At 39.8% G+C, this 18095-nt stretch overlaps 1 protein-coding gene across 5 annotated transcripts in view; it reads right to left on the bottom strand.

Moving 5' to 3' along the window:
* The window catches only part of pde10a (phosphodiesterase 10A), a 60628-nt gene that overhangs the window by 14868 nt on the left and 27665 nt on the right, over positions 1-18095 (bottom strand). For 3 of the 5 annotated variants that reach the window (XM_058058377.1, XM_058058373.1, XM_058058375.1), the window contains 7 exons: positions 11319-11450; positions 4205-4233; positions 3229-3352; positions 2078-2127; positions 1831-1971; positions 1452-1607; positions 320-370 (listed from right to left, as the gene is read on the bottom strand). In XM_058058377.1, coding sequence (XP_057914360.1) covers positions 320-370; positions 1452-1607; positions 1831-1971; positions 2078-2127; positions 3229-3352; positions 4205-4233; positions 11319-11450 — 683 coding nt within the window. The remainder of the gene's footprint in view (positions 1-319; positions 371-1451; positions 1608-1830; positions 1972-2077; positions 2128-3228; positions 3353-4204; positions 4234-11318; positions 11451-18095) is intronic. The other 2 variants (XM_058058374.1, XM_058058376.1) reach the window with 1 other exon arrangement.

Genomic DNA, 18095 nt, shown 5'->3' with positions numbered 1-18095 from the left:
TGCTATGCAGAGGTCCACAGTGGCCTCTCCTGCAGTGGGACACTGCTTCTCTGAGGTGTTATGCTATGGGTTCATATAAAACAGTGCTTGGCCATAATGACGTCCTCGGAGACCTGTTTGTTGAATCTATGGCTTAGTTGATTGGACAGGGCCCGGTCGCAACCCCGTTCTTGTACACAGTGGATTTCCCCATTAAAAACAGCAGGGCAGAACCAGAACAAACAAAGGCACCGATATCATAATAAGTGGGGCATTCAGGATTTACCCTGCTCCCAAACAGGTATTCAGTGTGCATGGGTCTTTTTGGACGCTTGCTCACCTGTACTTGATGAATGGCAACTGACGCCCATGCTAGGTTAGCTGTTGCAACCTGTAATGAAAAGCAAAGCTTACCTTCCAATTAACTAATTCAATCCCAGCCATTTTTCAAAAGCCGTCCCTCTCGGTTGATGATTTTGACTGATTTTTTTCAATTGTAACTGGATTGATTATAATGTGTTTGCAAACATGCAATTGCATGTTTTTAGTATTCAAAAATTAAGGTTTCATTCATTATGTAATTAACAACTTTTGCCCTTAGTTTGTGTACATGAAGTTATAATATGGCAGATAAAATATAATATACACTCCAGACGAAAATTTTAAAGGGAACCTATTATGCTGATTTTTCGACCCTTTGTATAGAGTTGTGGTCTCCCATAGAGCAGGTAGACACAATAACCTGCACAGAAAGCTTTTTAGATTTTCCAGAATCTGCACCTATTCCGGCTGTATGTCCTTTGATTTGAGCTCCCCTCCAAAACGGAAAAACGTTTAAATTTATTCCACCCAACCGAGCATTTTGAGCCATCCCAAACATCTTTCAGGGCTCACTTCCAAATGCGCAAACCTCATTATCTGAAACTTTGGCATTGTTTAACACAAGTATAAAACATTCTAACTACATTTATGGGTCAGAAAAGTGGAAAAAGCACAATAGGTCCCCTTTAAGATCAGTTGCAACATTTTAAAAAAGTTTTTTATAATTAATTACATATTTCCAAAATTGATATCCATTTCTCATAGGAAACATCTGTAGCCTGGTGTTTGGAGACCCCTGCTGTAGAGAATGCAATGGGTATTTTCTATTATTCTTTTGATTTAAACAAAGTTTTATAACATGTTTTGTTAATGCAGTAATCCACATTGCGGTCAAAATCGGTCATGGTATCTGTTTGTACGACTGGGTGACATTGTGATTGCAGTCAAAAAGGGCAGTTCTCCAAAGCAAATTTCCCTACGGGAGCATAGCGTTCATAGCAGATATAATGTACGCTTGACATGGTAAAATACTTCAAATTATGCGTAGATTAATGTAGATATTTTTGACTATGTTGTAATGTGTGCTAATTGCTTTGGTCAGTTTAAAATGAAAGTTCTCATCTTGTGTACTTCGTATGGGTGGAACTGACCTCCTGGTGGCTGAGGTTGAAGGGCTCTTTGCCCCAGTGTCGATGTAGCTCCAGGATGGCAATGAGGTCCCCGATGGCAGTGAGGATGGGGAGGCACAAGACAGAATGAACGCGGATCCCTGAGTCCTGCCCTGTGCCGTCTGGGAAGCGCTCGTCCTGGAACATGTATTCCAATATAAGACAGTTACCCAGTGACATTTATAATACAAAAATTAACTAATGATTTCTTTTTTTTTTTGCTTTTATGAATTTTTCACAATTTCATGCTTGAATTTGTGAAACAGTGTTTCAGAAAAATGATGTCCATTCCAGTATTACTAAATTGACACTGGTCCCTGCCATGACTTGTTCAATGTGGATTGACGGATAAAAACCTTACCCCCATGATGTCTTCTACTAAAAGTGTTTTGCGAGTCTTGGCAACATGCGCTGCAATGGTTGTTCCGAATGTGATGGGGCCCGAGGGAACGAGGCTTGGGGGACCATCCTTGGCCCTCGTTGGGGTGAACAAACATAAACTCTGTGTGCATGCAAGCATGAGGGGAAAAAAAAAGATAAAGGAGACAGAAAAAGGGAAAACACTAAATTTGGGTTGTTCAGAAAACGTGTCAAATTAAAAGACTTACAGTGTTGCATTCTCCCAAAAAGTAAAGTGCAAATCCATCAGCTTTTGTTGCTGCAGGGAAAAGACAAGAGATGAGGTTAGGAAAGCGGAAATGTTACACCCTTTCAACGGTGAACAGAATTTACAGAACACACATTAATTTGTTTTTGATTGAGGGAAATAAGTATTTGATCCCAATGCAAAGCATGGCTCAGGACTAGCTTGTTGGCAAGCACAGAGGACAGACGTTTCTTGCAGTTGGTCACTAGTGTTGAGGGAGGGATTGTGAACAGAGAAAAAGCTCCAAGGCAAATTGTTTCCACCTCCATGTTTGACAGAAGGGATTGTGTTCTTGGGCTCATATTTAAGCATTTCTCAGTCTCCAAAAGAAATGCCAAAAACAAAAATTTGATCTCATCTCACCACATCACATTCTCCCAAACCTTGTCTTTCCATACTTGCGTAAGAACCCTGTCAGCAAGCTTCTTGCTGGTGGTATTTGATCTCATTCCAGCCTTGTGCAGGTCTGCAATATTGTCCCAGAGGTTTTTTGAAAGCTCTTTGGTCTTGCCTATGGACGTGGAGAGGTTTGAAGGGGAGAGGTTGATTCTGTGACAGGTGTCCTTAATCCACACGAGTTGAGATTAGGAGAAAAGCCTAATTTAGGTGCTTCATACACTGGTCTGAACTGGTCTCTTGGGGTTAGATTGGTTTCTGATCGGTAGGGGATCAAGTGTAAGGTCATAATAATATGAGGAAAACTAATCTCATATTAGTTGTATGAAGTTGAAATAATAAAAAAGTTGCAATATTATGAGAAAACAAAACAAAAATAAAATTGGAATAAAAAAAATTGGAATGCGGAAAATTTAGTCTAAATTTTGAATAAAGTCAAAATGTAAAAAAAATTAAAGAAAGAACAAAGAAAAAGAACAAAGATGAAATATGTGGGGGGGGGGAACAAAAAATGACAAAAATCCAGTTGTAATTTTATGAAAATAAAGTAAAAAATATTAAAAGAAAAAAGCCGTATTGTAACGAAAAGAAAAGTTGCAATTTTATGACAATAAACTCAGAATATCATGAAAAAAATGTCATTTTATTAGCCTAGAGTTGAAATTTGATTTTTAAGATTTTTAATCCAAAAATGTCCATAATGCAGTTTTTTTTTACCCGTTTTAATGATGTTGCAGAGCTCATAGAGCAATAGCTTGTTGTCTCCTCCAGTGTCCAGGCGCTGCTCCATGTAGCTGTTGAGTTCATACACCACGCCCTGCATGTTTGCATCCTGGTACTGCTGGACACAACACACAGAAATTACATTGCATAATCTCACCACAATGCGTTGTCTCTACAAGACTGTCCCTCCTGTAACAGCAATGAAATATAAACAACACAACGGTAAACTTTGTTTAATGAATGGACTAGGGTTCTTTTCTGGTTTACGGCTCCTGGTTCAGAAAGACAGAACTTTTCATCACATTCACCCACCATGTTACACTCCCAGCTCATTGCTGCATTCTAGCTGTGGGATCATCCCCACTGCATCCTGAGAGGAGGGCTGTAGACGTCTGACAGCTCTGATTAAAGCACTGGCGAGCTTTGATGCTCCACATTCATCTTAAAAGTGAGCTTATGTAAGCGGCAGAATACCCTGCCTTGTGAGGGGCCAAAGACCTGTCATGTCTGTGTCTACAGGGAGGGTGAGGAGGCGTCATGGAGAGAAGCGCACTAGAAACCCTCTCCCTCAGGATCCATTCCGCCCTCCCACATCCTCTTTCGACAGACGTATGGATGACGCACTAAAGGGCTGAGTGACCCTCGTTTTTCTGTGTATATGGGTTTGTAAGTCCCTTTCATTGAGGTCATAGAACCAACTGAGTGGATCGAGATGCTGCTTCCTTTGGGCATTGAGGCGTCAGAATAAGGTGTGAGCTACAAAATCGCGAGTCACACATACATCTCACTATTAGACTATTATTAAGATATGTATACCATTACCGTCCCAAAACAGAAGGTGGAGATGTGGCACGGTGCTAGACAAGTGATAAGTAGTTGTGTGTACACAAATAAATGAAAGCATGTATTAAGAAATCCCATGTGAAATCTGTCATGGTACATACAGTATGTTCACGGAGGCAAAACATACCCTGGTGACTTCTTTCGACGTTGTGTCATCTGTGAAGAGAAAACAAATTACACAATATGATAGGACTAGCAACACAGAGAAAAACATGTACTGCACATTTAAATCAGTTAAAACTAAAATTTTCACCAAACCTTTGCCTTGGTTCTCGTATACTCCATCCATCCATCTTCTATTCCGCTAATTCTTACTGAGGCTTCTCGTATGCAGCCTGGGTTATTCTATAACATCGCTCACGTAGCCTTTGATACGTTGATACCACACACTATACTATGTTTTCATTAACTTGAAATACTGAACATGATTCATTTGCTAATTCATTCATCCATAAATTGTATTTATTTTGATATAAGCACTGATAAATAAGATAACTGGTCATCCTACATATCTTCTATTTCAGCCTGATGTTGGAATCCTTCCGCTTGAGCTTTACATTTGTCCACTCGTGATCGCTATGATTTAAGTCAGCATATTAATTTGATACCAAATCGAAAGGAAAGTTTAAGAATCATTATATAGCAGTATCCAAAGTACAAAATACAAAACAAACATCAAAAAAGCCTCTCTCCTCGCTCTTATCCAGACACGCGCAAAAATGAATATAACAAAAATGACCATGGTATGACAATGAATTATCTATATTTCATATTTCCTCAACATATTGTCTTTAATTATTCTATATGCAAGTATTGTTTGTGTAGCGCATTTATGCTCTGTCTCCATTCTTTTTGCTCTGTGCTCTCTGCACCGTAAGGCATTCAGGCGCACTCGTAATTGTGAGTTTTAGGCCATGTGCTGCTGACTCATTGTCCGTGCATTTGTTTCATTGAGTGCGACTGCTAAATAACCTGCCATGGGGCCAAATAAAGCTATGACTGGCTGCAGTACGAGAAAGGTGAGAAACTCGATGCGATTCGAGACAGAACTCATTATTAAGAATGAAGATGGTGTCGGGTTAGCCGAGCTTGCCAGAATGCACAGGAAGTCTGCCTCAACAGTAAGATCAATCCAGGAAAAGAGAAGAAATCAAGGATGCAAATGTTGAAAAAAGGGTAAAAAATATTTTGGGTGTCTGGGACTGATTAATTGGATTTACATTATGTCCTATATGAAAAATTACCTTGGATTTCATACATTTTGAAGTCCTACAAAAAGTCAATCTCTTCCTTTGTAAAAGAATAAACCAATTGAAGTATATGTATAAAACACTACTTGGCCACATTTGGGACTACATTTTTCAGTGTCCCATGACTTCAAGGGAACGAGGAAATGAATAAATTAAAAGAATGACGATGCATAGGACTCAAATTGTGGATTTATACTTCCTCCACTTTTACTCAGGGAGTCATTTGTTTCAATTACAATGGTATTAAAAACAAAATCCAGAAATAAATCATTTCACTTGACAAGTGCACAATTCCAAGACCTCTGGAGCAAATTCCTGGTGGGATTTGAGACCGTTGGGAAGACAGCAAACAATATGGATATTGACTTTGGATGTAGACAACATGTGATGATAGCCAATGATAACAGTTACTGGATTTACATTCTGGGAGTGCTACTTGGGATGAAAAAAATCATTCACACAGTTTGAGCAGTCTTCAGCGCACGAGTCAACAGAGCACAAGAACAGAAACAGCTCCGATCTCTTTGATAACATTTCATGTGATCCAACCATGAAAAGCCTCGGGTGCATTGGAGGAAAAAAAAAGATCTAGTGAAGTGCTGACTCAAGCTGGTGTGAGCTTTGAAACAACCCTCTGTGCATGTGAAGAAAGAATTACAGGCGGACACATTGTTTGCTGTTTTAAACATGCCTCCCTGAGTTTCCTAACTTAGCCGTGAGAGCTATTTTGGAGTGAACCCCTGGTCGGGTGTGACGTCAAACCGAGGACAGGGGAGCTGCACTTAAAGAATGTTAACCCTTGGAGAAAAAAAAGGCAAAAAAATACACCTCTTTTTTCAGGCAGTTTGTTTTCATAATGACTTATTGATGCCAGGGACCAACTTGAACCAATTATACACACACTTCCTGTTGCAAAACAGGAAGAATCTAATATACAACTAAAATGGTGCATAACATCACCCAACAGAACACAACTAAAATGTGACTGTAGAAAGCATTTGAATAAACAATGGGATTTTACCAAGTGCTACCAGGCATCCTAATAGAGTATGGGTGCACTATGATGTAATATTGCATTCAACTCGACATGTTGCGTTACATGGGATGTGAAACCATGCAAGATTCTTGACGTCCTCGTCAAGACTGTCTAAACATGGGCCGTAATGCAATAAATGAAGAAACAGACAGAAATGCAATACTCGAAAGTAATGTAATGTTCCGCCATGCTAGTGTTGACATTTCAGCTATCTCTAGAGCCAAGAGCTAGCGTCCGTAGGTCCCAGTGATAAAGACTAGTATTATAATGGCATCCCATATTTTCAGGGACCTGTTGTGCTTTCAGTAAACACAGTAGGAGAGGGCAGGCGTGTTCTTAGAAACTATCTGTCCGCCAACTCTTCAGTAGCGATGTATGAAAACTAGAAGGAAAATCGATTGACCGTTATTCGTTCTATTTCTATTCTAGTCTTATATAAAATCAATAATGAGGCTGTTAACTTTTTCATTTGATGGGTTTTAAACATAAAGCACCCAAAGGGTGTTTGGACACGACTCTGGATTAAGACCATTCACCTTTGCAGAATCCATCTATAGGCTGCATCTAACTTGCAGGATCCTTGACAGGAGCTTTATTGATCTGCCGCCATAGTTACACAAGCCCCCACAGGATGCTGAGCGTGCAGTGACTCAGCGCTCGATACACGTTGGCCTAGTTGTGGTCCTGCATTGACCTCCTTTATGGAGGACATGCTGGCTATGATAGAGGTCTTCTGCTGCATTCGAGCAAACTGTCAGACCTCCGACTAAGAAAAGTGCAACAGAATGCCATTTGGACTAAAACTGACCTATACCAACTTTACCAAACTAATTAATTTGATATTACACGAAAATGGTAGCAACGTAAGAACGGCTAAATATCAAAAACATCAAAGTAGGCCGTACTCTCACGAGGCCAATTGTACCGCACCTCGGACAACTTAAGTTTGGCTACGGTGAGTGCACTTAATAGGGCCCAGGTGAGGTAGCCCCTCAAGAGGTAGCCTAGGCTTCAACACAACTCCATGCTAACGCACATGCGCACATGCGCACATGCAATGTAGTGTGGGACTGTAATGAGACTGCATCAAGTGGATTCAGAATGATGACGGACACAATTGAAAATAGAAGTAAGCTACGAAGACTCACCTGCATTTGTGTGCATAACAAAGATGTGTCATTGAATTCATGTGATTGCTATTCTAATGACAGTGACAACATTGTACAAAATAAATATACTGTATAGCATTGGTGGGCAAACTTTTGGACTCGTGGGCCGCATTGAGTTAAAACTGTGCGGGGGGCCAGAATATATTTTTTATAACACACACACTATTTTACGCTTATAATTATAACAGTCCACCTTTAATTATTTGTCTAATTGTATTTATTTATTATATATTATAATGATTAATTATATTATATATATTAATTTTATTATTAAATATATTATATTTAATATATTATATTTTATATATTTATTATTAATTTATTTTATTTATTTATTTATTTTTATTATATTTAATCTACATATTATATATATATATATATAATTTATTATATATATAATTATATTATTAATTACATTATATATCAATTATATTATATTTTTATATATTTATTATTTATTTTATTTATTTACTTATTTGTATAATTTTATCTGTAAACGTGTCAGATTATTAGCTATATGTTTTAAATATGTTCCATATATCCCTTTTTTCCAGAGCATTTTAAACATCAGACCACATCAAACTACAAACTTTAATTTTACATTTTTATTATTTTTTTTTTATTTTTTTTTTATTATTTTTTTTTTTTTACTGAATAAGACATCCGACTTGCAAGTCATGTTGCCAGCATGTACGTATGTTAAAAGTTAGAAAGCAACTGGCGGGCCGGATTCAAACGCTTTAAACACCAGACCACATCAAACAACAAACTAGAATTTTATATAAAAGAAAAATATATATATTATTTTTATTATTATTTATTTTTTTGACTGAATAAGACATCCAACTTGCAAGTCATGTTGCCAGCATGTATGTTAAAAGTTAGAAAGCAACTGGCGGGCCGGATTCAAACGCTTAGTGGGCCGCATGTGGCCCCCGGGCCGTAGTTTGCCCACCCCTGCTGTATAGTATTATATTAGATGACCTTGTATATATTATTCATTCAATCATTTTCTACCGCTTATTCTCACGAGGGTCGCGGGGGTGCTGGAGCCTATCCCAGCTGTCAACGGGCGAGAGGCAGGGTACACCTTGGACTGGTCGCAAGCCAATCACAGGGCACATATAGACAAACAACCATTCACACTCACATTCATACCTATGGACAATTTGGAGTCGGCAATTTGGAATGTGGGATGAAGCCGGAGTCCCAGCTGTCTCGGGCGAGAGGCGCGGTACACCCTGGACTGGTCGCCAGCCAATCACAGGGCACATATAGACAAACAACCATTCACACTCACATTCATACCTATGGACAATTTGGAGTCACCAATTAACCTAAGATGTTTTTTGAATGTGGGAGGAAACCGGAGAGAACATACAAACTCCACACAGAGATTCAAACACAGGTCTTCCTGATCTCCTGTGGAGATCTGCTGTCCTACATGCTAACCACTCGTCCACCGTGTGGCCACCGAACATAACTTTATTTTGAGAAGCAAGACAAGTTCTGCATTGAATTCAGGTAGATGTACATGTCATGCTGCTTTGGTTCCATTCACCCCATGTCAACTCTGCCTGTCTCTTAAGATCCTAATCCAGATTGATCCCTATGTTCTGATGATCTGTGCTCGTAGATAAGGCGAAGCCATGCTATGTAAATCCAATTCTTCTCATGTCTTTCATTGTTTTTTAAAGCTTTGAACAGTCTGAGTTCTTATATCTTTGTAATCTGCGTTCACCTTACGTGCCCTCAGGTCTTTGGGTCAAGGCCTGCTAAAATATCTGTTCACCTTAACAGGCTAAACTGAGTAAAAACAACGTAAAATGATTGTACCCCCCCCACACACACACACACACACTGTGTGTTTGCTCTGTGTAAAGTTCTGCTCTGATTCCTCTGCACTGACCCAAACTAAATGACTCCAGTTAGTTATTCCTACTTGGCGCCAGACAACTTGATTACCACCAGGGCCTTGAGACACGTCCGCATGTCCGTCTGAAGAGGGCCGCTTCGAAACATGACAAATCTATCCACTGCCACTTAACTAGAACACACCCACAGCCAGCGCCCTAGCCACTGTCGCCGACAAATGTAACCCACCACCACCTCCCTCCCCTCCCCTGGGCCCCCTTCAGCCTGGCTGCATGTCTCCGGAGGACGCCTCTGACGTCAGCAGCTCGACTGGGCTGTGCGCCAACACTCTGGGCCCTTGATGGATGCCGTTGGTCTGGGAAACAGCTCACTATGTGTGGAGCGCACGGTACACACTCGACTCAGCCCGCTCCAACACATCCAACGACCCATAAACGCCTGTTCGCTCTGCCTTTTTTCTTTGTCTATAGCGCATACTGGTGATTAATATAAAAAAAAGGTGAGGGTGACCAAAATTATACATAAATGCAACAAAGGCAGTCTCAGCTCTAAATAAATTTTATTTTTATATGAAGAAATATGTTGGGGCAACAATCACTTACATCGCCGCTATGCAAAGGGATAGAAGGTTTCATGGGATTTAAGATATTCCTCATAAGTAACATGTATGAACATCACATTTGCACAATTCAACACCTCTGAAACAAAGCAGGCAAAAGCAGAGCTTATTTAAACCTAGCCCATTTAGGACACCTGTGATTCCCGTGTTAAAGGAATCCTGGACAGAATCACGGAATTGGCCAATAAAAACGGAATTTACTGAGACGCTTCTCTTATGGAAGCTAAAGGGGTTACATTAGTTTAGTAGTGCAGCTACATTAGTCTAGTGCAGCTGTGACATAAGGATGAGAGTTGGGTTCCCAGTTAGGTTAAATTGTCCATTGGTATGAATGTGTGTGAATGGTTGTTTGTGTATATGTGCCCTATGATTGGCTGGCGACCAGTCTAAGGTGTACCCCGCCTCTCGCCCGAAGACAGCTGGGATAGGCACCAGCATACTCGCGACCCCAGTGAGGATGAGCGGCATACAAAAAGGATGGATGGAATATTTTCCCTGGTCACATTCAACGTTCATTTAGTAGTTATTGCTAGGCAGAATTCACTGAGCACAGGCATTTCTGCCCCTTGCCCAATGAAGAAAAAAATGACTAGCCACACCCGCTAGTTGTCTGAGTGGACAAAGGGAGTACAGGAACAGGAAATCACACAATGAGGGAATTACTCCAAATTATTTTCACAATATAATACTGCTGTGTAAATGCTATCAAAAAAAACAGACAGCATCTGTCCTCAGTCGAAATTGTGACTATTGTTGGGATAAAAGCAAAAGATTGATGTGATATTTGTAGTTGTGGCTGACTTGTCTAGAACTATCTGGGCTAAAATGTACAAACATTCAACAAAATACAAAAATATGACGAAAAGTACAATTTTGTGTCAATGTGCTCAAATCGGGCTGCCAAGTTCATATCTCCATGGGGTATCTCTGTGGAGTTTGCACGTTCACCCCTTGCATGCGTGGATTTTCTCTAGGTACTGCCATTTCCTCCCACATGTCACAATGCACGTTAGGTTGATTGGCGACTCCAAATTGTCCGTAGGTATGAATGTGAGTGTGAATGGTTGTTTGTCTATATGTGCCCTGTGATTGGCTGGCGACCAGTCCAGGCTGTACCCCACTTCTCGCCCAAAGTCAGCTGGGATAGGCTACAGCATACCCACGCCATCATAGTAAGGATTATGCGGCATAGAAAATAAATGAATGAATGTATATTGAACTACGCTAATTCAGCCATTATGTCAGAGTGTTCGCACCAGTGTGTGTGTATGTGTGTGTGGGAGTAGGTCTACCTGCAGTCCTGCTGCTGGTCTTCCTCTTCAGCCATCTGTCCAACGTCTCAGCGCTAACACTCTCCAACACAAACTCATCCAGCATCTGCGGGTGCAGAGAGAGGTAGGCCTTCACTTTCTCATCTGTCAAGCCTGAGAAGCACAGAAGGAAAACACTGTTTTTGAGCTCTCTCACCACTTGTTCATGGATAAATAACGCCAGGCAATTTGCAACATAATCACGGACAAAGATTTTACGGAAGTTTGGGGGAGTGAGATCATGACAAGAATTCTCACTACATGACATGCATGTTAAAGACCTCAACAAAGAGCTTAAAGAGCTCAACAAAAACACTTCTTCAAAAGTTAGGTACAGTAAGCATGGCTGCTGAAATGCTCGTCTTATGTTTACAGTCAATGTGTGTCTCAAGGGACAGGAGCCCTCAACAGAGGCAACAGGATGAAGGAAGACTCGATTGCGCCTAATAGGCAATTAGGTTCTTGAGAGGTAGCTAAGTGCTGCTGTTTACTGTCTTTGTTGTCAGGGAAAAAGCCTTTTGCCAGATTATTGTTGAGGGGAATTTGTTTTTAATGCAGGCACTGGCAGCTGCCCCCCCCCCCCCCCCCCCCCCCCCCCCTTCGTGTACAATCGACACCGGCATTTTCAAGTCCTCAATGTTCACTGAAGTTAATGCTGGTGAAATTTAGTCACACTCACACCAAAAAGTGTGTTTGACAGCACTGCATAATAATATAATAATATTTTTAAAGTATGGTACAGTAACTCTACTTTAATACAAAAATTGTCCTCCCCTCATATATTTGATGTACTACTATATTTATTACTTATTATTAAATAAATAAAAACATTATTTTTTAAACTAATGTAATTATTTATAATAACTATTTATAATTTAATGATTATGCTGATTGATTTAATTATTATGGAACTGTGAACTGATTATGTGATGCACTCAATTGTAATCTGATGTACGTTCAAATGAAATGAAACCAGTATGCTATATTGCAATCAAATATAATTTTATGTATTATATTTAACATCATGATCAAATATATTTATGCAAAACAAGGCCTTAGTGAGTGTCATTTCAATCTGAATTAAAAATTCAATGTGTTTCTTCATCATAATGTTGTAAAAGAGCACCCAACTTTTGTGGTGACGTGCATTTGCAGGCAAATAAGGCAATGAAAGGTGTAGCCTAGGAGGCTTGAGAGGCTGGAGGAGGCTGCTCTGCAGTCTGACACTGTCCAGACATGAGACACAGCTCTTTGGGAGCGCAACGCCTCATGAGACTCTAGGCCGGCTCTGACGCAAATCGGCAGAATATGGCTTAATAAATCAAAGCAATTTAAGGGGAAGGGTTGGGGAAGGGTAGGTGAAGAGAGCTGCTGTCGACAGAAATGAGAGCACAACATCGCTTTTGTAACTTTACGCAATTTGGAACACAAAGGAAGTACTGTCATCAGTAGCTGTTAAAATACAACCAGAAAACAATGTATGAATAAATCAACGTTTTGTAGGTCAGAGGTGTGGACTGGAGTTGGGCTGCGATTATTGGAATAATTCAAGTACCTCGATTACAAAAATTCGATCACCAACACGCGTACGTCACCCATGCAGAGGAGGAAGAGGAGGAGGAAGCGGGTGTTTGAAGACGCATCTGCATTGTTTTGTGACTCAGTTAAATAGCAAAAAATTTGTTATGTCCAGTTATTTTTTCATTGAACTTTCCTTAAAGGGGACCTGCTTTTTTCCACTTTTCTGACTTATAAATGTACTTCGTATGTTGTATTCTCGTGGTAAAATTTTCAGATAATGAGGTTTGCGCATTTGGAAGTGAGCCCTGAAAGAAGTTTGGGATGGCTCAAAATGGTCGGTTGGGCGTGGTAAAACTGCCCCTTTGTGATGTCACAGAGGGACTTCCTTATATGGCCTGGAGGCGGGCCATGGTTGGCAGAATAGGTGCAGATTCTGCAATATCTAAAAGTTTTTCTGTGCGGGTTATTGTGTGTAGCTGCTCTATAGGAGACCACAACTCAATACAAAGGGTCGAAAAATCATAATAAATCCCTTTTAAAATTAATGTTAATGTTATCATCTCGTCTCATGGACCCTCACTTGCATCGTCTCATCTTGTGGGTTGGGTGTCGAGTGACACCCCTAATACACATATATTTTGGCTAATAATAGGCCATATTCCACCACGAATAAGCATGATTTATTAATGAATATATTTATGAAAAACCGCAGGAGAGTGACACTGCAAAATTAAAAATTGAATTTTTATTTGGTAAAAATGTCAAGTCTATGACTTTGAATTGACTGTCTTGAGAAACTTGCACGACATTAATTGAGACTTGACTCTAGACTTGGAATTAAACACTTGAGACTTGCAAATCACTGACTTTTTCCCACTTGTAGCTACACAAATCATTTAGCAAATTCATTTACGTGTGCGCATTAGGGATGGATTTAACTGACTGCTGTAAATGATGTGGAATTGCTTGTGGAGTGCACAAAATGGAGTCCACTTATTGGCTGCAACTCAGAGAGGAGCTGTTGATTGGGCCTCAACTAAATGGTTTGACGTCTAAAGAAGACGTGACATCAGCTATGGGAAGTTGAGGTCAATCATACGATATTGCACAACTCCCTCGGGCAGAATTATACACAGCAATACATCATTGGCACCGAAAAAGGATTTTAGAACATTCATGGAGATGCCATAAATATATATTTAAAACTGATAGCTAAATTTCACCATTGTTAATCACTGGCCTCCCCTAGCACGCCTTAATGGAAACATAAAGCATGGATCCTCTTCATTCTCATCACAAACCTTTGACCAAAACATTGCATAAACTTTGCTCTAACATGCCATTAAGTTGATATTATTATTTTAAGATGCTAGGTTTCTGGTGGAAAAACATAGCAAAATTCTATATATTTTTCTTGTCTGACTTGAGCACATTGGTCCCTGTGGAGGATCGTTAAAAAAGGCCACAAGTAGAGGACAGCAAGGCTCTTCTGCTTTTAGCAAATGTTAACAGAATAAGAACGGGATGTTTCTGTTGGAGGACGTTCAGCCACGGAAGTGTTTACTTCAGCACGAAGGTGTATTTCCCTGCCTGTCCCTTTTAAGGCCTCCTTAAAGGTCCACTTGTTTCTGATTGATGAAATGCCGGAATCCTGCCCCGGAAGACCACATGATGAAGATGCAAACATATTGATTTAGTCAAGGCATTGGCATTTAAAGAAATTGATTTGATCTAAAATATTCATTAAGCATTTACTTTTTGGCTTAGGTTCTAATGACAGGAAACAATGTTTTTAAACAATGTGGCATGACAATACATTATATTCCTCTAACAATCAGTAAAGCAGACGAAAATAGGTCAAAGGTTAAAGTTACATACTGCACTCCACCTTGCATAACAGAATAAATACAAAGAGTCAGACTGAAAGCACACCTACTAGGTTAAACAATACTACAGTATCTTATAAGGCACATTCATTTGCCCTGATTGTATCATTCCACGGAATGGAGTGCCCAAACAAAGTAGCCTACACTTTGCCGACTCACTGTCCGTGCAATTTTTATTGGGTTTGACTAATAAATAAATAAATGCTTAAATAACACGTCGTGGGGCACAAAAAAGTTGCAAGTTCCAGCAATTTGATCAAGAAATGGTGTCCATGTGGCTCATCAGGATGTAAGGGAAGTCTGCATAACAATAAGTTCCATCCTGACAAATAAAGAAGAATCCAAGAAGGCATGTGTTGCAAAAGGGGTAAAAGTGTTCAGTCATCATTCATAATTATTTTGCATTGTTTTCTACATGTTATTATTCTATACAAAATGTTTTGTTCATGTTTTTGCTCGACTGGAATTGGATTCATTGGATTTACATGGTGGGGGTGGACATGGTAGTCGAGTGGTTAGCATGTTGGAAAGACCTGGGTTTGAATCCCCTCTTGGGCATCTCTGTGTGGAGTTTGCATGTTCTCCCTGTGTGTGTGGGCTCCATCCCACATTCCAAAAACATGCATGTTAGGTTAATTAGTGAATTAGTCTAAATCATCCGTTGATCTTTCTTCAGTTGTTTTTAAGAATGATAGAGTGCCACAAAATCAACTTTTTTGAGTGGCACGTCTGTTTTTTTCCCAAAATTGGACCTGATTGATACAATCAACAGCATTCAGACCTTCCAGAAAGAAAGGACTAAAGGCTGGAAAGAAATAAAGGAAGAACGCAGTAAGCTTGTGGTTTTTATGAACAACAGATGGTGCCACCCTTGTCACATTATCGTTGTAGCATTCAAGTGTTGTGGCCATTAACCCAAGAACGACGACTGACTGGATGCATGCTGTTACCACTATAGACTGTAAAATATTACCATTATTATACCATACTAGAGCTACAAAGTGATAAGCAGTACACTTTGACCAATCTATTGGTGGTCAGCAGCTTGTTGCACTGCATGCTCAGAGGTGGCTCAGGCCCATTTGGCAGCGATACGGTGCCTGACTCAGACTTGGGCTTCCTGTATAAACGCTGAAGCTTGAGTTCATGCAGTGAGGTATTGTTACGTAATACTTATCTGGACGACAACTCGCTACACCCTGACACTGGGAAGGGAAGGCCACACCAGTCAGTCTGTCTGGATCTTGTCGACGATCATTTCAAAATTAAAATTAAGCATGGCAATTTGCTATATTGTGTGTAATATGGAACAGCCGGCATGAAAAAGCATCAAAAGAGTTTGTTCTTTATGGCTGCAGTTCAAATCTATGATGTTTTTATGAAGGACTTGGAGAAGAGCTGTACAAGTAATGACCTCCATCACATTGTAAAACTTTGTATACCTAATATGCAACATTTACATTCAAAAGCACTGAAACCAACAAGAGACATCAAGCCTACTTGGCTGTAATCTACCAATACATCCAACGTCATCTTGTTTTATTTTCACCCATTTTCTCAATCAGGCCCGGAAAATGGTGAACTGCTTGATGACATTTGACCTGTTATTCTTTCCAGGTCAGCATTTGCCGAAGGCACACAAGGGTAAAAGCCCAAGAGTCTATTTGACGCCACATTTCTTTTATAGGAGGCTCCTTTGGAGAATTGGAGAACAAAAAAAAGAAACTGCTGTGAAGCAAGGCCTCATTTCTCTCTCTGCAGTCTTTGTGGGGAACAAAGACTGTGACTGTATAGGAATGTTCTCTACTCTTGCACAATATATTTGACTTTCTGTGTACTTATGGTACATTCACACTATTTCATTTTTGGTCCAGGTTCAACAGGCTACAATCCATTAGCTCTGCAAATACGGTTTGTTTGGTCAAGTGCGAGCACAGTGTTTTTGTGTGTGTGATGTCACTTCCTGTAAGGACAGGCTGCACCAATCTAAGTTTTTGATTATTTTTGTACTTTTCCCCACCACAAATATCAACCCGAATTACAGATCTCTTCAGCACCACTGATTAAAAACCTTGTAGCATGATGAACTAACTCAAATCGATAAACGCTAACCGGACAAGCTAAATGTCACAAACTGTCTGAACTTCACAAAATGCATCACTTCGTAAACAATTTAATGGGTTGGATGGCATTATATTGCAAATGTTGTTCTGAATGTATGATTTGGAAAAATATGATCGTGACTGGGCTCCACATTACATGTTAACAGACGAGATCAAAATGATGTTGCTTCAGCAGAGCAACAGGCGGCCAACTTGTCGGAAGTCAGGCGGAAATAACAACATGCCTGTCATCATCGTAAATCAAATCATCAAGTTAAATGGAGGCCGCATGGTGGACAAGTGGTGAGCATGATGGCCACACAGTCAGGAAATCGGGAAGACCTGGGTTTGAATCTCCACTTCGGCATTTTTTTTGCATGTTCCCCTCGTGTTCTCCAGGTGCATGTACATGCCAAAGTACATACTTTCATAGACATCTAGGAACTGGACAAATATTGAAGAATCTTCTGTCCTTTCACACAGAAAGTTAACAAAATGTAAGTAAGTGAGTACTGTAAGTGTCAACATGTACATGTTATCAGGGAATTATTATTATTGTTGAAGATTTTTATTTTACCAGTTTTCCAGTTAAAGTTGTGGACATCTCATGTTCTCGCACTGGACCATTCATAAGATTTAGGAGTAGCATGGAAATGATTCACAAGATTTAGTAATAGCAAGAAAATTAAAGCAGAGATAACTTAAGAACACAAGTACAGCATTTTAAACATATACTGTACATAAGTCTAAACAAGTGAAAACTATATATAAACAGGGTGTGTTATGGGTATGTTAGTACCACTTCCTGGTTCATGCAAAATGATGTAAGACAATGCAATCATGACATGTTTTAAAATATTAAGTCTGTTACAGTCAGACTGAATTGGCAAATGAGGAAAAAGTATGCAGTGACGTAAGACGTAACAAATAGGCAGGGCTTTACCATTTCCATATGGTGGGTGGAACGGTTCCATTGTGGATCAGGGACTGTTTACATGAGACCTTTTTTAAAATAAAATACATATAAACATTGCTTTTGCACGTTGTTTCGGAAATTTAAAAAGGTAAACATTTAAAACTTTAGGCGATCATTTTTAGGTGATCTGAAATATAGTTTAGGCTGGACAAAAGGTAAACTTAAACTGTAAATACTAGTGTTGAGGACATGGCCAGAGTGAACTGTGCAGGAGCAGATCAAGTGACTGCATTCAAGAGGCAATGTCACAAGGCCAGCTGATGTTCAGTGGGCA

The sequence above is a fragment of the Doryrhamphus excisus genome, chromosome 20 (assembly GCF_030265055.1).
Source record: "Doryrhamphus excisus isolate RoL2022-K1 chromosome 20, RoL_Dexc_1.0, whole genome shotgun sequence".
Classification (NCBI taxonomy): Eukaryota; Metazoa; Chordata; class Actinopteri; order Syngnathiformes; family Syngnathidae; genus Doryrhamphus; species Doryrhamphus excisus.
This window is presented reverse-complemented; position numbering and strand designations above follow the sequence as displayed.